The sequence below is a fragment of the Hirundo rustica genome, chromosome 10 (assembly GCF_015227805.2).
Source record: "Hirundo rustica isolate bHirRus1 chromosome 10, bHirRus1.pri.v3, whole genome shotgun sequence".
Taxonomy (NCBI): domain Eukaryota; kingdom Metazoa; phylum Chordata; class Aves; order Passeriformes; family Hirundinidae; genus Hirundo; species Hirundo rustica.
Window position 1 is genome coordinate 10222307 of NC_053459.1, and position 23269 is coordinate 10245575.

At 38.2% G+C, this 23269-nt stretch overlaps 1 protein-coding gene across 1 annotated transcript; it reads left to right on the forward strand.

The window, feature by feature from the left end:
- Positions 1-3124: 3124 nt before the first annotated feature.
- DAW1 (dynein assembly factor with WD repeats 1) lies at positions 3125-23045 on the forward strand. The gene is made up of 13 exons (XM_040074167.1): positions 3125-3208; positions 4743-4815; positions 6051-6195; positions 9388-9446; positions 10114-10236; positions 11733-11832; positions 14019-14126; positions 14824-14930; positions 18072-18174; positions 18550-18664; positions 19679-19755; positions 21665-21827; positions 22389-23045. The coding sequence occupies exons 1-13, from the start codon at positions 3169-3171 to the stop codon at positions 22421-22423; spliced, it is 1248 nt and encodes a 415-aa protein (XP_039930101.1). The 5' UTR covers positions 3125-3168; the 3' UTR covers positions 22424-23045.
- Positions 23046-23269: the final 224 nt, after the last annotated feature.

Here is a 23269-nt window from a genome sequence, read left to right on the forward strand (position 1 = left end):
GTTCTTCTGCATTCCACAGACCTAACAATTATGAGAAAGGACAAAACACAAAAAACTCCCCTTAGTAAAAATTCACTTCACCCACTACTGGCATAACAGAAATAGGAAGTGGCTTTCTACATCTTTCCCTTAACTCAGACTCCTCTTGGGCTGGCCTTTCTGACTGAGTTCAGCACACCACAGGCTGACCTACTTCAGAACAAGTGGGTTGTGATGCAACTTTAAACCAGGAAGCCTAAACCCCACTTTTCTCTGCAAGTGTGTTTGAGCCAGAAACACTTCCTTCATCTTACCCTTAGGATGGTACATTGGCTCAAGAGAGGATTTTTCAGAACCTGAGATGAACCCAGGGTTCTCCAAAGGAAGTTCTTCATTGCAGCTGCACTGATTTGCTTCACATTGTCGGACAGAGTTCCCTTCAGCACTGTAGATAAATCTACACTGAAGTCTTTCAAAGCCTCTTGAATACAGATCAATGAGTTTTATAGTATCTTAACCTTCTGCCTCTCTGGGAAGCTCCTGACATAAGCAAAAACGCACAGGGAGCAACTGATATAAAAATTATCTTTCCAGGCTGATATCATCAATATTTTTGATCTCTGTACATAAAAACTGATCATCTCATCCTGGATGTCTCAGCATTTAATTTTTCTTTCCAGTGTAGATATTTTTGAACTCCCTACAGTGTGCAGGAGCTGCACTTTGAAGCTGGCCTTTCATGACTCAGAGGCTGTGTGCACTCTTTAGACACTTAAAAAATAGCAGGGCAACAATTTTGCCCCAGCAGTCTGAAAATATTCCTTCTAAAAGTATGCACTAGTTGCTTCTTTCCATGAACTTGAAGAACAGTTGCATTTCTCTTTAACAGTCAAAGTTCAGTGGTATGGACAGGAGCTCAGTCTACTGTATCATCAGAATCCCCCTTATCTAGTCTACAAGTAGCAATGGAATACCAAGCCCTTTCATTCACTCCCTCCCCACAGTTTTCCTGTTTTCTGCCTAAAGCCTACTCAGGTAATCCTACCTGTGCTACAGCTCTGGATCTGTTTTGTCAGAAGGACACACTGTTGTCTCTGCATGTGTGTTCTGCACCCAGACCTTTCCTGGGTAGTGCTATGGGAGAAGCTTTGTCTCGGCACTGTGTTAGCTCCTTGTCCCCACGCCGGTGTCAGCAGCTTTCTCCAGTGACTGTACAGGAGTGGAGCAAACAAGGCCATCACACCAGTGCCCCTCTGGGTCAGCCTGGAGAGCAGGCACAGGGCTTAGAGGGACTGACTTCTGCCAGGACTCCACTGCTCCCTAATCTTATGCTTACAGAAGCAAGGAAAGGGGTGACAGCTGAGACCTGATTTATCATCTTCCCAGGGTTGTTATTGCATCCTAATAACATGTAATGACAAATTGTTAGGTGCCTGTGCTCAGATGAAGATTTGGAGCAAGAAAGTGAGGGGAAGACATACTGATCAACAGGTATTGATGTCATGGAGCCTTGCAGTCTTTCCACTTCCCTTGCCTGTTTTGACTGTTTTGTTTATATATGACTAAAACAATTAAATGTAGTACTTCCAGCTGGTGTTAAGTAATACTGAAGGTAGCGGAAAGGCTGCATGAATCTGTCTTTATGATGAACAAATTAAGTTTTAAGATAAGAAGCAGTGTTCATGCCATGGTTGTTTGCTCATGACATTTAAGTTAAAAGAACGGAAAAATATTTATATTCTGAATTTATAAGCTGGGTGAATAAATATTATGCTAAACAAAAACAAAAAGTTGTTAAGAAACTGGAGACCACCAAGACTTGGTGTTGTCCAAAAAGTTATTTTTGAATAGGGTTGGTCCAAGTAAGTCAATTCAGTTGGAAAGCTGTTTGGATTGTTTTCAATAAAAATATTTATCTGCCTCAAAACTTTCCACATACAAACAAGACAAAAGACTTAAAACAAACACACGAGAATGAAACATTCAGAGACCACTTTGTCCCCCAGCCACGTCCTGAAGTAAGGAATTGGCCATTGTATTTTATTTCCTGTCTTTCAAAAAACCAAAGGACTGTCTTCAAAGTGAAGCTGTAGGGAGCCTTATGGGTGTTTTTGGAAAAGTCACGTATTGTTAAGCACTGAGTGGGACTGTCTTGTATTGATCCATTGTCAACAACGTGGGCTATGAGATCGGCCAAATGAGAATGTGTTTACTGCTTCCCCCTATTGATGCTCTACAGCCATTTCAGCGTGCTATTAATGCATCATCTTCTATTGATTCCATGTTGGTTGTCTCTTTTTCTATTCCATTTTCCCTTCTCTTTTTGATGAAATGCACATCCAAAGAAAGGCAGTGAAACGGATGCAGGTCTGGAGCACAAGCCTGTGAGGAGCAGCGGAGACAGTTTACCTGGGGAGGAGGAGACTGGGGGGGACAACATCACTTCCCCAGCTCCCTAAAGGAGGGTGTACCGAGGCGGGGTCGGTCTCTTCTCCCGGGTAACAAGTGACAGGATGAGAGGAAACGGCCGCAAGTTGTGCCAGGGGATGGGTTAGGCGGGATATTAAGAACTGCTCTGGGAATTGGTGGAATCGCCATTCCTGGCAGTGTTCTAAAGGCGTGTGGCCCTGGGGACATGGTTTAGTGGTGAGCATGGTGATGCTGGGTTAATGGTTGGTCTCTATTGTAAGGCCTTTCCCAGCCTTAATGATTCTGTGATTTTAAACTGTATTTTCATAGTTGTGCTTCAGTCCTGAGTAGCTCTTCGAAAAAAATAAACTGATTAGGTTCTTCTTTTTTTTTTTTTTTTAAATTTTAATTAATCTTCCTTAGTAAGTAACTATTCACTTTCCAAAAAATTTCATACTTCGCTACACCGTTACTAGTGGCTCTTTGGCACTCCGAATTTTATGATTTTTTTAGCGCACTCTTTTTTAGATCCGCTTCTTTCCCCTCCGCGGCGCAGTCCGGAATCGCTCGCGGTTCTGTGCGGACGATGCAGCGCCAGCAGCGCGGCGGTGACGCTGCCCCGGGCGGTGACGCTGCCCCGGGCCCGGCTCCGCTGCGCGGCCCCGGCCCGCTCCCCACGGCGGGCCCGGCCCTCCGCCCCGCGGCCGGAACCGCGCATGCGCCCCGCGCCGTTGCCATGGCTGCGGGAGGACGCGCGGGGCCGGGCCGGCGGTGGCGGCGATGGCGCTGAGGCGGCTCCTGCTGCGCTACTTCCCGCCGGGTGCGGAGCGGGGCGGCCGGGGCGCTCCGGGTGCTGCCGGCGGCCGTGCCGGGGCTGGGGCGGGCGCGGGGGGCCTGGGGGTGTGGGGCGTGCGGCGGGGCCCTGCGGGGTGCGCGGTCACGGCGGGTCCCCGCGGCCCGGCAGGGCGCGGGCGGCTCTGTGGCGCACCTGCCGCCGGCCGGAGCGGAGGTGCCGATGTTTGTCCCGGTGCCTGGGTGAGGGGCTGCGGCTGGAAGCGGCTCGTCGCCCATCGCGGCTGTAATTAGTGACTTACTGCAAAGTCGAGGCAATCATACTCAGTACATACACAGTAAGGAGTTTGAAAAGTCCACAGCGAATGTAGCTGACATTAAAAAAAAAAAAAAAAAAAAAAAAAAAAAAAAAAAAAGTATTTATGTTTTTAAATGGCTGTCTAGCAAAAAAAAGTTGCCACTCTCTAGAGTTACCTGAAAGGAGGTTGGAGCCAGGTGAGGGTCGGTCCCTTCTGCCAGGCAGCCAGTGAGAGGATGAGAGGACATAATCTTTAGCGGTGCCAGGGAAGGTTTAGAGTGGATGTAAGGAAGAAATTCTTCACAGAAACAGTGAAAAGGGCTGCCCAGAGAGGTGGTGCAGTCACCATCATTGATGTGTTTAAGGACTGGCACTCAGTTTGGTTGACAAGGTCCTTTTTGGTCGTGAGTTGGACTTAATGATCTCAGAGGCCTTTTCCAAGCTACCTGATACTAATTCTTATTTTTTTGTCCTTGATTTATGAATTTTCTGAGCGGAACCATGCTTTGAAAAGCAGTGCTGCCAGACTGGTCATGGTGTATCCTGTACTCAGGTGACTCAATGAAATGTCAGAAGTGAAATAAGCTGGAGATGGCCAGCTCAGGAAGTGTATTGGAAAAAAGGATCTTCCTTTCAAATTAAATACTTTTCATATGAACTTCATAAAATGCAGAATGACACAGAAGTTCGTCTAAATTATCCTTTCCCACAGAAAATCAAGGAGCAGCTGAGCCCTTTATCAGCTGTTTCAAAATAGAAAGCCATGTGTTTAAACATTTTAATACTTCAGTGCTGTGAAAGTTTCAGAGGTCCCAGAGCAAACCTAGAAATTTAAAGTGTGGTGTGATTTTTGATATACTACTGCACTCAAGCACTAGAATAAATATAACATTTTGTAAAACATGTTTTCCAGGCTTCTTGGAACGCCAGGCTATAGCAAGTGTCTTCAGGACAGCTTCTTTGAAATTAATGCTGAATGATGAAATGATGCAAAAATTTCTTGCAAAAAAGAGCTTGTTCATTTCCAGAGTACAAAAAACTCAGAAATAGTATTGTTTAACATTTTTTTTCCATATAAGCACATCAAAGTTGTTCATGGCCACGCTTATTCTCAGCAACAGCTAACCTCCTTCCAGCTCCAAGAGCTGGAATTGGGTCTCCTGAAATCATTGGTGCTATAAAAGTGGAAGTGCTGCTGTCTACAGTGCATGTTCTAAAACTCCCAGACATCTAATTATGACCTGTTTATTGCTTGTTTTTGAAGGAATTATTTTCGAATATGTAGAAGGTGGTGAGTCAAAGACCAGATCAATAGATCTGCTTGATCTTAGACCTGAGTAAGTATATTATTTCAGATAACAGCACTCTACCTTTCTACAGCATGTTCATGTACAATTTGCTTGACTGTGTTAGACAGAAGGGAGATCAGCTATTATGTAGGGCCTATGTGCTCTGCTCAGCCAGCTCTGGTAGGAAGGGCTTCAGGAAAATAATAAAGTGCCACTATTAAATAAAATTATCCAAATCTGTGGAGTTTATGAGGCAGAAAGACATGAAATAATATGATTGTCTTAATACTAGCATTGATATGGAAGAGGCCTTGCATGTAAGCCCAAGTCAAAAGATAGTGTAAACTGGATATGCAGGATGAAAAATCTCAATTTAAAAATTACGAAATTTTGTCTACCTGGGACTACGCAGTATAGTGCTGTGGACAAAACCTGTCAAGTCTCTTTGTGAAAGAAATAAGTTGTCTGGTGTTACTGAACAGGGGTATAAACACTGACAGGATACTAATTTACAGGATATGGTGGCTCCCATTGAGAAGACTGATGAATAAAATCCCCTTTAGACTTGAATAATTCCCATACTAACAGAAATGCTTGGCTTTCTTGCTAAACTGATTTCAGAGTGTATTGTGATTTGACTGCTGGGTATGGTCACCCCTTAATTTCTCTCAGAAAGCCAGCCATCAGTAGTGTTCTGATGACATAGAAAGAGGATGTATTTCCACAGACCAGCTGTGACCCCCTCACTGAGGGCTCCACAGACACTGGACCACGTGGTAGTTACTGTCACAACTAAGAGTTGTAGAAACAATCAGAGATTTCTGAAGCCACAGACAGAGATAAGTTTAAGACTCTGCATATATAATTCATCTTGTTACTACTCCATGGGAAACTTGTTTGGAATTTATGAAATTTCAGATTAATTCAGATGTTTAAACTGACAGTTTGGGACACACATCGCCCCATGCCTGATCCTCCATGGAAATTGTTTGAAAAGATAAATTTCTTGCCAAGATACAATTTTTAAAAGTTGAATTGTACTATGCAACTGAAGTAAGAGAGGGAAGGAAGTACAAAAACCAAGAATTATTTATCCTTATTTCTTTAGGCCTTTACAGAATGAGATACATGCTTAACATGTAATTGTTTACTTCAGTTTCTCTTCTCTGCAAGTAAATAATATTCTTGGGTTTAAATTTGTAATTATTGCCAGAGGATGGAATGTGGTGGGGTTGTGTTTGGGGTATTTCTTGAGTTTGTTTTAATTCTTTTCTCATAATTAGCACAGATGTTACTGCCTTAGTAGAAGAAATCCAAAAAAGAGAACCTCTCATCACAGCTTCCTGCTTGGAACATGTCATACATCTAGTACAAAGATTACAGGAGAAGCTAGGGGAAAAACAGAATCACAAATTCTCTCTTTTTAAGGTCAGATGCATCTTTAAAATAATTTTGGGTGGGTTTAATTTGTGATACTGTGAGTATGTTTTTACTGCTGTTTATTGTACTCTATGACTGATTTCTTGGCACTTTTCAATCCTCTCTGCACTTTTAGAGTAACTGGGTCTGGCCTGCTTGTTCTGCCAGGAATTCCCCCCAAAAGGCTGAGGTGTAACTCTTCCTAGATATTGTTTTCACAGGCTTATTCACTAGGGTGTGTTTTGGATGGAGAGAAATCAGACTTTTATTTGTCAAATAAGAGTTTGTGGGCTTGCAACACCCATAGTTACATTTAAACAAAACCTGTAAATAGACCCCAAGTAAATTAGCTGCTGGGAAAGGACCAAAATATTTTCATACGCGTATCTACTTGTTCTTCATTTTGTGAAAATTGTGGGATTTGTGCTATTATTTTATGAGTTTTTATGTTACATGCAGTTGTCATTACAAATCCTGGTTTCATTACTTTCTGTCATTACTATTATCTTTGAATGTTGATAAATTGATCTTCGGCTTACAGACAGCACATGAAATATTATTTCAAACAAATAGGATTTTTAAGAACAGTGATTACAGAGACCTTTCAGAGCTCCAGATCCAGGATTGAGTCTGTCAGAAGAGAATAGGTTTAATTGTATTTAATTGCGGAAATGAAAATTTCTTCCAGAGAGTGCATGCTACGATGACATAGTAAAATGTTGTATCTTTATTGTGCCAGCAGATGGCAATATAGAGCTGTTAAACAGTGTTGGCCAGTGCTATGGTGTTTATTGTTACCTTAAATTAAAAGAGAAGAAGTTTTGTGTTGGTTGTTCAGCTAAAAAAACCCTTACATGTTCCTAAGTATCACTTTGATTCTTTCGACCAACAGTACTTATCTGGGTGAAATCTGCAAAGACCGATGTATTTAACCTTGAAAACAGAGCTATGTAGCAAGGCGTCTTAAATTTAAAGTTTCTCTTCCAAGTTATGCTCTCAACTGAGATAATGCCATGCTTTTCTAAAGGTTTAAAAATTGTTTGTTCATCACAGAGACTGCCAAATCTTCAAATACTTGTTCAAACTTGAGTGTAATTAATGTATTTCTTCATTGTTGGGTGTAGTGCTGTGTCTGAGCTTCTGTATTTGGAAATAATAGAAGCAGGCAAATCCAATCAGTGCTGGCTTATTTCCTTCACTCAGGAGTGGTTAGAAGTGTGTGAAAAGAACTTTTTTGATTTTTCAATTTCATCTAAGTCTTCTAAATGAAACACAAATGCCAGGTCCTTCTGAGATAATAATATAGTATAAGAGGTGGGTAGGAGTGAGATTTTTTTCTTTTCCCTCAAAAAGATGTTCCATGTGTGCATTGTTTGGAAATGAATGGTTTTTATTCCTGTTGCACTGGAGTGTAATCTGAAACAAGTGTATAAACTCATCTTTTTGTTATTTCCAGTACTTGTGATGATGGTGGTATGTTAGGCACCCTGCAGAGAAATGAGCTTTTATAGCAATTTCTCAGATTTTAAACTATGCCATAGCATGGGATGCTGTAGTGATTTGCAGATTTTTATCTTAGGTACAGCTGTAGCAGATTTTGCAGAACTGAGGTATATTTTTTCTAATATTGCCTTAGGGTTTGCTTATTGTATGATCTGCACAGGCAATTCTTACTGGCTCACAGTTCTGTGGATGAAGCAACTGCAGCACTGGGCATTGGAAGAATAGAATTAGTCTCATAATCTGAAATTACATAAGAACCCATCTCATTTTCCTCCTTTTTTCATAATTTCAAGATACCTTTGTTGTTTAGAGCTGCCTGTGTGTAGTCCTAAAAATGTTATGGGTGAGATTTCCATAAATTTCCATAATTATTGATTCTCATATGCAGACAGATATTGTGGCTCTTTTTAAAAAAAGACACAATATTTTTGTCATTTCTCCATCTTGATTGCTCATTCCCACTTCTGTAGCTGAAACTACAAACTTGTGTTGCTTTCTCTAGAGAGCAGAAATTGCTGTTTCTGTAACATAAAATGCATTTTCTGTTTCTCTCTCCCTCTCAGTCCTTCACTTATCAATCGTTATTTCCATTTTGATGAGTCCCTACTCTTCTGAGTAGAAGATCTATGAGCTTTTCTCATTTTCCTTTTGGAGACAGGCAGCTTGGAAAACTTGAGATAAGAAAAATAAGTTGAAGTTCTGGTAATATGTCAGTGATTAAATCTCACTGTTCATAAACAGTTTCTTCTTCATTCTTACACTACGGAAAAGACCTAGTGAACCACTGAGGTATTTTTAACATCCCTTTACTTCACTGTCAGCAACTGCTGTGATTTCCCAGTTAATGATTTTATTATGCTTTAGACTTGAGGAGAGGGTAGCTTGTAATAGGAGAAATTGTTCAAGTGCAAACCATGTTTTACGGCAGCCAGTTTATTCAAACACCAACCAGATTATATTTTTTTGGTTCTTTTTAAAGTACCATGGCATGGTGACTTCCATTGCAGTATCTGAAACTATTTTCACCTCTGTTTAATAAACCTTAGTGTGTGTTATTATGGCTGTGGGCTCATTCATATGAGTGATCCTATATTGTCTGATTAAAGCACTGTTAGAAAACAGTGCCCTCCACAACCTACACAATACGTGCAGACATTAAAATTTAAATTCTGTGTTGGAATTTTGTCTTGCTGAGTATCTTTCTTAGGGTTTTGCACATCTTGTCATAGCCTCATAGGAAAGAGCTGTAGCTTATATCTGTTCTTCCTGTTTTGTATAACAAAGTCACGTGCCAGCTGGAAGCATCCCATACCCTAAAAGTCTCAAATTTAACTGGATTTCTTGGTTCACTGTCTAAGGCTTAATATTAGTTGGGATTTCTTTCATCAGTGATCTTAGAGTCATTGTCTCCTCTTTTGTTTTGCCCATTCAGCTCTGGTCTAGCGTTGCTTTACTGGTCTTGGAGAAGGTGAAGAAAATGCAAACATGGAAAAAAAAAAGCCAGTTCATTCAAATAAAGTATAAAATTGAAATCAATACTATATAACATCTTCAGTGATAATCTGATGATTAATGTGGGATTTCTTCTCCTCTAACAAGAGGAGGAGAAAAAATTAATCTGTTGAATATTTTGAGCAATTTTGTTTATTTTGTTAACATCAAATGTTTTTCCTCTCACTGCTCCCGCTGCTATTTCAGGTGCTTAGAACACACATATTGCCTCTGACTAATGTCGCATTTAACAAATCTGGTTCCCGGTAAGTTGCTTTCAAAGTCAAAGTATGTAATCATTAATTGAAGTTTTGTACTTGTAAATTAAATGGTAAGGAAACTTCAGTGCTTTTATCTTGCTGCAAAACCAATTCAGCTCTGCTGCTTATAAGCAGCTTTGGGCATAATTGAGGATTGTATTTCAGGCCTCTGGGAAAACCAATGGGAGATGCAAAAAAGTAGCAGGTGAGATTCAATGTATGTAATTTTTTTTCTTCTACAGCCATAATCTGTTGACAATTACCATATTACAGAAAGAAGCACCTTTATGGCAACAAACTAAATATTGCTATAAGCTAAATGAGTCTTTGACATAAACTCATTTGGGAGTTTCACTGTAGTGGAAGTGTAGCTTTCATGTTAATTGATTTCACTGTGGACATATGTCTTATGATTTTTTTCTTCATGTCTTGAAAGCAGCAGCATGCTTTCTAGTTGAAATACATTAAAGACTAGAAAAAAGATGTTTTTATGAATAAGATGTTAAAGAAGAAAAGGAACCTCTGTGGTCATAGATCTGTATTTTTGAAAGAAAGAGGAGATTTAGGGTCTGAAACAATGTTAAATAAAATCTGCGGAAATAAATAATTTTCCTGTGCATTGGGACCACTAAGATATTTTCTGTATTCAGAAATTAATTTCTCTTTGCTTTAGCTTTATCACTGGAAGCTACGATAGAACCTGCAAACTGTGGGATACAGCATCAGGAAAAGAGCTGCATTCGCTGGAGGGACACAGAAACGTTGTCTATGCCATAGCTTTCAATAACCCCTATGGGTAAATAAATTTCCTCTGAGATTCTTCATAATTGCTAATACTGTTAATTTGCAAATACCCTAACAAAGACTATTTCAAATGGAAAGAGTTCAACTTCTGAGTTTGTAGAGTTCAACTATAGCTAATTACTGTAGGATGACACTATGGTTATTTGTACTAGAGATCCATTCAAACATGTTTTCTGCTATCATTTTTTAAACTTAAATTTAGAAATTCTAACCAAAAATTTAATTAGGTATTCAGTCTTGAAAAAATATAAATGAGTCAGCTGAATATATTGAAACACAGTTTGTTTCAGTAATATATACATGGCCAGATTGTTTTCTGAATGTTAATCATTCTCTTCTGCCTCCAAGTAGTTGTATATGATGTGAGATATAAATACTTATGACAATCTGTGTTGCTTCAGTTAAGGAGAAAGAAGTGGATTTCTCTATTTGCCATTACAAATTCAATATTATTTAGGACATGATTTAGAAATGTCACAGCTTTTGAGTCATTTTTGTGAAATCCACAAGGTGCTGCTGTGTGAATGTCAGATAATAATTTTTTGCACCTTTTGTTTTCTCCAGTAATTGTTTGTCCTAGATTATAATTGCCACCTCTTAGGTGAAGGGAATTACATGTTAGCTGCTGAAGTTTCATTGTCATTTGCTTCCTGAGGAAGCTCCCATGAAAACCATTTTTTCTGTAAGATAAATGAATTCCTATTTTTTCTGTTGAATCTTACACTATTTGAAACTTCATCTCTTTCTTCTACGTGAAAAGAAAAACTTAGACCCTTCTGTGTCAATGTCTTATAATTTGATATTATGCTTTACTTTAGAAAAGCATTTCATGAAGTTCATTTATATAGCTTGGTGAAACTAATGACAAAAATCTGTGCAAAGATCAATAAATAGATTAACATAAAAGTGGAGAAGCAACATACAGCAAGACAAACCTGATGAAAGTTGAACCATTTTTGTTTAAACATTTGATAAACCCCACTTTTTTTCTGCTTATCTTTAGGTTGTAGTACAGTGCCCCTTGGTACATTTTCTGGAGGCTTCACTTTAGTCTTACTCTAACTGCAGATGGTCACAACACTTCCACTGACTTCAGTGGGAGTAGAGTTCAGCTTCTGAAATTTGTGTGAACTGCATTTATAATTGTTGATAAACAGATGTTATCTGATGAAATGATATAACTTCCTAATAAATCTGTAAGTGCAGCAGATCATCCCTAAAGTAGGTCAGTCATCAGCTATGAATACTCCTGTGCTAATAGATAGGTGCAGTAGCTCTCTTAGAAACTCACTGTGTCTGCTAATTTTTTGACTTGCTCTAGCTTGTGTTTGTGAAATCCTGCTGCAGGATCTTGTAGTGTGGCAGTGAGCAACAAAGTGCATGGGAGCTTCCAAGGCTGGGTGTTGTTTCTCTGGATTCTGCTGTCTGCGGAGTCAGAAGGTTTTTCTACATAAAAATTAGAGGATGTTTTCTTTTTTTCCTATTTAGTGACAAGATTGCCACTGGATCTTTTGATAAAACCTGCAAACTGTGGAGTACAGAAACAGGAAAATGTTTTTATACCTTCAGAGGACATAGTGCAGAAATAGTGAGTAATGATGGATGTTTCTTATTCCTTTATGTTTCCTCACACCATCGTTGAGTTCCAACTCCCTGTGAGCTCCCACTGGAAGGCACAGTTATTGTGGCACATCTATTCATACATCCAGATCTTGTTAACATTTCTGCACTACAAGGGAAGATAGTCTGACAGTTCTTGAGATAGAATAAACCCTCATACACAGTTTGATACTATATTATTTTTTTTTACTTTGTTCCAATCTCAATTGTTTGCTAAATGTTAAAACATTGAAAAATACCATAGCAATTGGAATTTTCAGTTTATTGAACATACTTTTTGTTTGATTACATATCACATGTTTTCCTGGCTATCTTGCATTGCCTCTCACATTTGCAGAACTAAATACACAAGAACATAATTGCTTGCGTTGTTGTATTTCACACAGAGATCTGTACTTCGTGTACAGAACCAACTGGAGCTGTAGAGGAACAAATTTCTGAAGTGTAAAATGTGTTAACTGGGAATATGTGGGATACTGAAATGTCAAAGAGCTATGAAATTAAAACAGTTTAAGCGTAAAAATGCTTGGTTTCCTCTCTCATGCACTAGGACCCCTATCAGCAGCAGCACGTACCTTGATGCACAAATTCCAGTTTAAAAGATCAAGGCAAAGACACTAAAACTCTGAATTTCAATGAAGATTTTTTTTTTTCTAAAATAGCTATACAATCATTGTTCAATGAAATATTCCTGAAAATTGTTTCTGGGAAAAAAAAAAATAAATTGTAGATTGAGTGGCCTTAACTAGAGCAAGAAGATTGTGGTTTACCACATTGGAATCTGGGGTTTGTTTCAGTGTGTTTTTGATTCTCTGGATACTCTAAATTAGCCCTTACAATGGAGAACATGTTTGCTTATTGAGAAAGGCTGCGGGGATTTTGCTTCCACAAATCAGTCAGGTAAATGTTTAAAGGCCTCTCCATTTTTTATGACTCCTTCGGTCTATTGGGGTACGTCTCTCTCGGGGTCAAATCTTGGCTAGCTCCAGACCCCGGTGCATTACCCCAATAATGGACAGAAGGTAAAAGACAGAGGTGCTCTTTTTCATCCTCGGGACCATGGTCCCACAGCTTTATTGTAGAACACAAACTCCAGGAGGAACAGAGAGAGAGAGAAACTCTCATGGTGGGAATTTTTAAACACAGGGGGAAAGGGCAGGGAGAGCAGCCACAACCAATGGGAAACAACCTGGGAGTGAATGTAGGGAAGGACCAACTAGAGGGTACCAACACCAGAACCCAGAGGGGGTACAGAGCATACCATGTGCAAAACATAAAAAAACTCTTTTTGTGTGCAGATATGACAAACCACCCAGTGCAATCTAATAAAAAAAATGAACTATTTAGTGCACTACAACATAGGAGTTAGATTAGACCTGGAGTGTTATGAGTTGTTCTGACAAGTAATTAGAAGAAGATAATTGCCAGCAGGAAATGATGTGTTTCTCTGAATCAGACCTGTTTCTGAAAGGCCATTATTGCAACTGATACATTGCTGGCAAGGGCATGCCCATAGTTACTCAGGATGAAAAAACTGAGCTGCTGCTTTCCTTTTTTTATGGTACCTCCTAGTCTTTATTTGCAGAGCAAATCACACTGGATAATTACAGAGAATGGGCGGATGAATACATGATTTTTTAATGTGAAAAATGAATTAAAGTAGTTGTTGAGCTTTTGTTTTTGCTTTTTCTTAAATATGATGTTGTGGCGGTGGCCTTGGCAAATGACATCAATAATGACACCTTGATAGGGTAAGAGTGTGTTTGTGGGTACACAGAGTTTGGGTGATCTTTGTCCCAATCTCATCAAGTAACAGAGAAATCCTACCAAATGATAGTGCTAGGGAGGACTGTCAGACTGGACAGTAATTGGAGGATTTCAAAGAGAATTTTGAAATAAAGAATACAAAATATGCTTGCAAGGAGTCCACTTGGTTTGAGTACTTACCCAGAGTTACATGGTGTGGATTTGTTGCTGTTCTAGTGAACTATTGGAAGAATTCTGCAACTTTTCTGTATGCCATAAAATACTATCAGACTTTTTTCTCATTTAAAAGTATTAATCCTGACCCTTGCTTTATTTTTTTTTTTTTTTAAGAAAATATATATAAATGGACTCCTTTAAACTTTTTCTCTCTAATGTTTCTCTCTACAGGTATGTTTATCATTTAATCCTCAGAGCACACTGTTGGCAACTGGAAGCATGGATACCACTGCCAAATTATGGGATATAGAGAAAGGAGAAGAAGTAGCCACTTTAAATGTGTGTTTGCCTTATGTTTTCAGAGGTGTTCCTTGCTGTCTTAGTTTTCCAGCTGAGATAAATAACAGTATAACCATTACAACTGTTCCAAACCTTGCAGTTTCTTTTACCAGGTGATCCCATAGTGACTGCAGTTACAAAGCAGAATAAGAAAACTTGAAGGGAATGAGAAAGCTGCGGTATTTCATGAGTCCTATTTATCAAACGACAGATTTTCTCATTGCAGTGACACTACTGCTATAGATTAGAATCCCTTCCATCACTTGTTAAAACATGCTGCTCTACTGTCAGTTGTGACCTCCTCTGTATGGAGGAAGTAAACATGAGCAGAGGGCAGCCATCCAGTTACCTCTAGATTGTCATCTCTCCTTGCTCTGCACGGCTTTCTGGCTTCCCCAGGGTCAGATTGGCCTCTGCTGCTTCAATGCATTTCTCTCACATAAATCCTAAGTCATACATAGTGAATAAGCTTCCTGCTTAAGTGGCATGCCTGAGTTTTTGCAGTTTTTGGGTTATTGACTGTTCCACAGTCAGGTTGATCTTTCTGTCAAAATTGTGATACACTGGACAAGACAATAAATAAAATAAAGATGAGTTGTGGAAGGGTTATGCTGCTGAAAAAAGACTACATGTTAAACTATATTAGTGGAAAAGTAATAATTTGTATTCTCATACTCCTTTTTAAAAATTCTCTCAGGGTCACTCAGCAGAAATTATTGCTCTGTCTTTCAATACCACTGGAGACAGGATCATCACTGGCTCCTTTGACCATACAGTAGCAGTATGGGACGTTGGCACTGGCAGGTACTAAAGCACTAACAAATATAATTTTACTTTGTATGATTTTGGGACAAATTAAATAGAAAATGTTGAGCTACACCTTACAGGGCTTTTATTTAATTTAGAGTATATGTTCCTTCATTTTGTAATTTGTTATTCCTGTTCTCTTTATTTTTTGAAAAGGAGTGCTGCTCATGAAATGCTTTTGTATGTATTCTTTGTTTTAAATGTCTATCTTATGAGCACTAAGGAGGCAGAAAGAATGGAAAAATTCTGTGGCTGTTCCTGGTGAATTCTCCAAACAGGAATATGTTTTATCAACATGGAAACTCATGATATGCAAGATGTCTAGGATTTCTAGACTGTTCAAGCAGAAAGTATATTTTGTTTTATAGAAAATTGTTCTGTTTATGTTATCTTTAAAAACTACAGAGGATGTATTTTTCCTTCTCATCATCCTTTGTCAATTAAAATTTAAAATGTATTCTCCTTTGGCTGTAGAGAACAGAATCTCTTGATTATGATGCCAACAAATAATGCAACAGGTAAATATGAACTTGTCTAATACTGACAAATTTGCTTGTTTTTTCAGTGGGAAACTCAGGGTAAGTAAAGTAATAAAATGATCACCCTGATGACTGACAAAATAATCTATGAAAATAACCATTCTATTTTGTTTACAGGGGTTGTGCTTTTTTTTTTTTTTTTTTTTTTTTTTTTTTTTTTTTTTTTTTTTGGTGAGAGCAAGGGGAATATCTCAGAAATTTATATATAAGAGGAAAGTGTGTGTATAATGATATCTTGGGATAATAGATAATATATATAAAAGTGTGACTATGTGATTTATAAGTAGTGTACACATAGTATATCATTTAAGGCTTGATACTATAATCTTTGAGGTTATTCAATACCAATACTCATTCAGCAAATCGACCTTTGAATACAACTTCCTTCAGTCTGATGTTCTTGCAAATATTTTTATTTGAAAACAACTTTTTCCAGCTTATTGTCTGAGCCTACAGTGAAATCAAAGTCTGGGGATTTTAATTTTTTTTTTTCTGTGAAATCAAAATGGACTTCACATCAGGGCCAATACAAGGAATATGAAGGAGAAATTTCTCACTGGCAGCTCTGATGATTAGGTAGTGGGCAATTAGAATTGTTCCAAGGCCAGCAGTCAGCTTTTCGAATGGCACTTGGGCATGAATACATTTCGGAATAATGGAAAGTTGCAATCAGAAAGACTGTGAGCAAATCATAATTTACTATTGACAGGTTCAGGTGGATTTCCAAAATCTTGTAGCCGAGGTTTTGCATGCTTGTTTTTCACCATGTGAATTACATGAGGTGTACTGCTTTCCAAATTGGAGTTTCTTGTGATTTTGCTGGCTGACCCTGCTGAGCACATATGTTCCTGGGTTCTGTTCTGGGTAGATGCCCTGAACTGCCCTGAGGGAAGTTGATGTAAGGACAAGAAATCTGAACAAAGTTCAAGATTTTCTTGATAAAATACTGTGATTAAAAAGAAGAAAAGGGTGAAGGGGGAAATACACTTTTGTAATCCAGGTCTGTATTTCCATGGCAGATACAGTCCTTTGTAGTTCAGTTGGTGTCTGCAGAGCTTCATTTGGCAACTCAACAGCCTGGTCCTGTATCTTGGGTCAGGGGCGCTGGACACCAGCGTGCTGAGAGAGAAGCAGTTTCTCATTTGCAATTATAGTCAAACACAAGAGCATGCATAGATCAAATTTCACTTGGAAACTGAAGGCTAAGAAAATACTGTCATGATTGCTTTTAATAAATAACTTAAATGGAATTTTTTATGGCACTTTATAAGCCTGTCTTCTGTGTTCTTTCTGTGTATCTGATAATGGTTTCTGTGAGATGTTCTCCACATTGTTATTTATTCTATTTCTTGATCAGATTTTTATGTCAAACCTTGAAGCTCACACTGTCTTTTTGAAAATTGGAAGTTTAAGTTTTCAGCTTATAAATTAAATTTTTTTCTAGGTATTACTAGGTATTTCAGGCAGTAGTTATTACAGTAACAGCAGCCTTAATGGCCACATCATATGTTTATAAAATTAAGTTTTCCTCTGTTATCTGCTTGTTGATTTTTGGGGTTTTTTTACTGTAAAAAAACCCAACAAAAAACCACAACTACACTATTATAATAGTGTAGACCTCACAGTACTAGAAAGTAAAAGGAGTAATTCTGTAAAATGCTAAGAACATAATCAAGTTTCTGTTATTATAAACAAATAGCAAATTCAAATGCTCAGGAAATTTTCTTTGCTCTTCATTTAGCACATATGTTAATTTAGCTACCCTAATATATCTTCTACAATGAATAAAAACATTGCAGTCACTTAAACTCATTTAGTTGTTTTTCCAGTCATTTGTTTATCTGTTATTTACAGTCTGCTTCTATTAATGATGCAGTGATATTAGCATTGTGATAATAACCCAATTTGCTAATCCTTTAATATATGTATATCTCAATTAATCTTTTTTAGGCTTTGCTGCCTTATAGGCCATTAATTAATAGGAAGCAGTATTGGCTAATCGTAACCTCTCTACTCAGATAAAGCTGAAGAATTTAATGGATTTGTATTGCCAGTGTTGTGCAGCAAGAAGTTCAGGATTAATGAGGATTAGAAATCATATTTCAGCTCGGCTGTCATTTGCCTGTTATTTGGGAACATGCTCACATTAAGTACCTGATTAACTTCCATTTCATCTTCAGTGGATTTTATAAACGGTTTAGATTATATGGAGTTTTAAAGATGTACTGTTCGCAGTTCATTGGAGTAGGATAATGGGAGAGTAATGTGGAAAAACTTGCTTAGCATGTAGACAAATTTAAGGAATCCGTCACTAGTACTGTATATCATCACATTTCACTGGAAATACATTCACTAGAACATTCTTGAAAGAGAAGGGAGGAATTTTCCATTTTATTCCTTACTGCCTCTTTTTGCCAAAGATAGAAAATGGAATTGATGTAGTGCTAGAATCCTAAATGAGCTGTACCACTCCATTTAATTGCTTTAATGGTGAAGACTTTACACCTTAACTATATCATTTTCTAAACTTATAATTTATATGTGTATAAAAATACACACTATAAATGTAAATGATTGTTTTTAATTTGTTTTTTGGTAGGTTGTTACATACTTTAATAGGCCACCGAGGAGAGATTAGCAGTGCCCAGTTCAACTGGGACTGTTCTCTCATTGTCACTGGATCGATGGACAAAACATGCATGGTAAGCTGGTTGAGTAGGTAGCCAATACAGCTACTTGACATAAAAAATGTATATTTTTTTTTAATTGAGGAGCATTATTTTAAAGTAGTACATACAATGAATTAGAGAATTTACAACTAAATAAAACCTATAAACTTATAAACTTAAATTTCAGTGAAGTCTAGTTAAGTCTTTTTTAATCAATACACTGAACTAAAAAGTGTATAGGACTTCATTAAACTAACTAAAGAACGACTCATTATTGATTTGTACTCAGCTTTCATGTTATTACATGTCAAACCCCAGAAAGGGTCTCTATGAGCTGGTTTATCAATCAGGTAGATATCTATAAAGTAAATTAACCCAAAGACGCGATCAATGCCGCTGTTTGTGCAGCTGTGGGATGCTGTGACGGGGACGCACATAGCGACGCTGGCAGGGCACAGCAAGGAGGTGCTGGATGTGTGCTTCGACTACGCCGGGCAGCGCATTGCAACGGCCTCTGCTGATGGTGAGTGGGGGACGGGCTGCCGCTGCTGGGGGAGCTGCAGCTGCAGCGTCAGACACCTTTGTCCTTTCCCTTTGGCTCTGCTTTGAATGCAGCTTGATGAAGAGGAGGACTTGATTCAAAGCAGTGTTTGCTGCATTACAGAAATTGGGCATTAAGCTTTGAAAGTTTTCTCCAGTGACAAAGTTCTTACGTTCATACTTCAATCGACTCCACATGTCTTTCCCCTTCAAACTTGGAAGGAAATATTTCACTTGTGGCTGGAAATATATTTTAAATGTGTACGTAAATAGCTTTTGAGGGGGTTGATTTGGTGGCTCAGATTTAGGCTTAAATGAAAAATGTAGTTGGAATTTTACTGGTGGATTTGCTAGCAGGCTTTTCTAAAGCACAGTGAGAGAACACACAATAAAAAAGTAGTGAAAGAATCAATTTTGTTTTGTTATTGGCATGCAGAAGTTTTGCGTGTTTATTATTTGTCTAGGAATCACAATAAATAGTTTTCTGTATTCCCCTGCTCAGTTATTTAAATTATACTGCATAATGACAATACAGTATTAGTTTTAGATACTCAGTTCCAGAAACAGGATGCCAGACTGGATGGGGAGGACTGTTTGGATCTATTTTCCTGTACTTACTATATTAAGACAAAAGACAATGTAACAAGATTCCTGATATTTAATCATTATCTTATTAAATATAATGAATAGATTATTAAATGAAATGTACATTCTGAAATAACAGGCTTCAGTAAGCTGTGTTCTACGTGCACCTTTGTATTCATATTTTAGGAATTTTCCAGGATAATCCATTTCTGGTTAGGAAAGGAAGTCAGTCTTTTCCAACCGGATTACAGATTCTTTTTAACATATTTTACCCTTGGAGGAAACTGTGAAGTTTGCCTTCTATTTCTTCCAAAATTAAACCTGAGGATGAGTTCCTTCTGATCATATTGAAATATTCTTACTGAAATGGATACTTAAACATAACAATCACATATGGCTCCTACTGCAACAGGGTCAGCAAGAGTCTATAATGCAGGAACAAAACAGTGCATTGCAAAGCTAGAAGGTCATGAAGATGAAATTTCAAAGGTAAGTTGTGTGTGGTTTGCACCTTCTTTAATCTGACTATGTGTAACATCCAATCCACCAGTTATTCCATGATGCAGGAATACTGTAAATCATTATACCACCACATTTTTTATTACTTAAGATTGACAGATCTGGCTAAGAAGTTATCTTTATTAAAAGAACATTCCTTTTGGATAAAAGATATCAGACAATGATTGTTTACCAATTACCCACTTCTGAGGTAAGACAGCACTGAGTGTGTTACTCCTATGGGTTCCAAGAGCCACCACTCTGTACTGTCATGTCATTGCCATTTGATTCCTTAGAACGATGGCAGCCACTTAAGTCCCTCCCTCCAAGGGATGGACGCCTCACTTTGTTGTCATTGAAATGACTGTTTCCTTAGCTCTTTCCTTTTCCTGAATCAGCTGGGTCTGCACACCCACTTGGTAAAGAACAGGGGAGCAGAGAGGGAGATGCTCTCTAAGTTCATTGTTAGCAAAGCTCCTGTCTGACCTGTCCTAAACTGTGCCTGCGTTATTCTGCCATTGGAGTCCCACATTCTCTGACAGAACAAGCACCAGGTTTTTAATCTCTTGTTGACATCTTAAGGCTGTTTTCTCTAAGGCTTTTACCATCACCCCTATTCCTTGCTTCTACCAGATGTGCTCCTCTTTACACTTTGTCATTTATAGATTTATGGAACAGAAAAACCATATTTCTGTGGAAAAATACATAGAAAACCTTATTTTCAAAAGTGCATAAGGGATTTAGAAATACAAAGTCTATTTCAAGAATCAGTTGGTCATGAGGAGTGTGCTCATGTGCTTTGCTTATCTGGCTCAATTTTGAACACCAAGGTTCTGTTCCAAATATGTTTAGTTGCTTCCAACATTGTACATATTTTTCAAACTTTGTTATTTATTACTTGCAGCTTTTCATTATTCTTTCAAATAGATAATCTTCCTAGCCTCCAAGCTAGTGTGCTAGGTTTGTGCTGCTTTCTTGGATGTATTTTGATGTTGAAATATTAATATTACTAATCTAGGATGGTTCTTAATGAAGAAGACTTAAGTGCTTTCATTCTATTGATTTGTCTATATAGTCATTTTGCTGAGAGAATAGTAAGTTCTGAAGGCTTGGTCTTTCCTCAGTTACTGCAGTATCTCACACTCAGTGTAGACCCACTGAGGACAGTGTGAACCCCTGCTGCCAAGAGGGTGGGTTACAGACAGCTTCCATCAGAGCCTTAGTACCGGCATCATTTCAGTGCTGGAGGAGAGAGTCTGCTCCTCTGGGAGCACGTGGAAAAGGCCATGTATTTCTGCAGATATTCTACGGAGATGTGACCACTTAGGAATATTATACTTGGAAATTGGATTTCTGGGGAGCAGACATTTTGTGCTCAGTGACTAAGCAATTTTGAATTATATAATAAACTGGTATGGTCTGGTTAGTGCTCAAAAAATGTACCTGATTGTCTGGAAATCCATGCAGTTATGGCACTGATTGTTTAACAAATATGAAGATTTGGTATAAATTAATTGTTTCCAGTGCAGATTCTGATACCACAGAGATGTATGTTATTTAATGTAGAACTCTATAAAATATGTATAAATTTTACATTGGAATAATGATAACATTTAAATAAAGCTGCTACATTTGCTACCAATTCTGATTTTGGTGCTTGAGATTTGGAAGTTAAGATCCAGTAGTATGGTCATGGTATATAGTGCCTTTGTAGATACTGTTTTCAGGCACAGAAGTTTGCCAACTTGACTCTAGTGGAATACTATCCTTGATTTTAGCTAAAAAACTGAATGCAAGAGTTGCTGCTTTCTACTTTCATCTTTCAATCACTTTGATATGCGTCTTTCATTAGGCATACTGACTTGCTAAGTAACATAACTCATTTCTGTATTTTTTAAAGGTGTGTTTCAACCCTAAAGGCAATTGCATACTAACAGCCAGTTCTGATAAAACAGCTCGGCTCTGGGATGCTGCTACCGGACACTGCCTTCAGATATTAGAGGGCCATGCTGATGAGATCTTCTCCTGCGCTTTTAACTACAAAGGTGATACAATCATTACAGGTAACTAATATATTCTGGTTTTCTTTCCTTTTTTTTGGGAGAAACATCTGAAATTTTGCTACAACAAATCAAAAATAGTCTGAAAACTTTCCTGGGGCCAAATGCAGGTACCAGCAGTGACTTTCAATATAGTTAAGAAAATCTAGAACTTCACTTTAGAACTGATATTTAAGAGAATATGGCCATGATCAAATTTGTGCAAAGACATGGGCATGCCCTCCAGTGGGCACCTACCAGCCCCAGAGCAGTGACTCAGCCATTTTCTCACAATGGATTGCTATGAGGGAGGTGTGGATGAACAAAAGGCAAAGGTTTCTAAATGGGAGCACACCTCTTGTATATTTGGTACTGAACTCTGATCAGGTTTCCTTCATTTCAGTCATGGGATGGAGGATGGTCTCAGCCAAAAATATTGCCCTAGATTCTGCTGCATGTTGCTAGTTGTGGAGAAGAAAAAAAGTACATGTCTCCTGAGTGCATTGTTGATGTAGGTATTAACAAAAATGGATAGATTGTGCAATACACCTAAATGATTCCTTCACAATGTGTGTTTATTACTAGGGAGCAAGGATAACTCCTGTAGAATCTGGCACTGACTGAAGAAACGGAAGGATCCAGTTTGATGTATGCCTGCCTACTTTGTGTGTTTCAGAGTCAATAAACTCAGCCTTTTAGATCTGTTTTCTTTTACTCACTTTGTTCACCTTCTGTTGAGGTAGAACAGTTATCTAGATTTGATAGGTTTGACTTAGATATGGCATCATGGAACTGCAGAAGTTGGAAAGGACCACTGGAGATCATCAGCCTGCCCTGCTCAGAATCCTGTCATCCAAGCAGTCTGCCCAGGAATGACGTGGGTTTGAATATCTTCAAGCTCCAGGGGTGAAGACTCCACAGTTTCTCTACACAACCTGCTTAGTATTTGATCACTTGCATAGTAAAGAGGAAAAGTCGGATTTTGTCCCCCTCTTATGTTTAAATGGAATGATTCCTTATATTTCAACTAATGCATGTTGCTTCTTCATTGAGTAGCACTGGGAAGAATCTGGACTATTATTTTAATCACCAGGGAGAAATCATGATTAGTGAGAATGAATGCATATGATGGCTCAATTTCTTTATGTGTAATTTTTAACTAGTAAGCTTTTTAATTAAAAAAAAAAAAAATAGAGCATTATAGGAAACTCGGTTGTGAAAGGAATGTTGGTACACACTTTCTTTGAGGACTTTTGTATTAATTTTTTGTGTGTGTGTAATAAAGTGTTTAATTAAAATGCCAGTTTTGCTATTTGTAATACAATGCCCCATTCATATTGCTGGAGAAAACCAGCAGCCATTTTTGAGCTGCCTTGCTATTAACTATTGCATTCATGCTGCAGTTAAACTCCCCTCTCCTACTTGCCCACATCTTTCCATTCAATCCATTCCTTTCTGCTCAGTCC

Coding starts and splice junctions, on each gene's coding strand:
- DAW1 (XM_040074167.1), top strand. CDS start 3,169: ATGGCGCTGAGGCGGCTCCTGCTGCGCTACTTCCCGCCGG. Junction 14,127..14,823: donor AAGAAGTAGCCACTTTAAAT/GTGTGTTTGCCT, acceptor AAATTCTCTCAG/GGTCACTCAGCAGAAATTAT. Junction 19,756..21,664: donor ATGAAGATGAAATTTCAAAG/GTAAGTTGTGTG, acceptor TATTTTTTAAAG/GTGTGTTTCAACCCTAAAGG.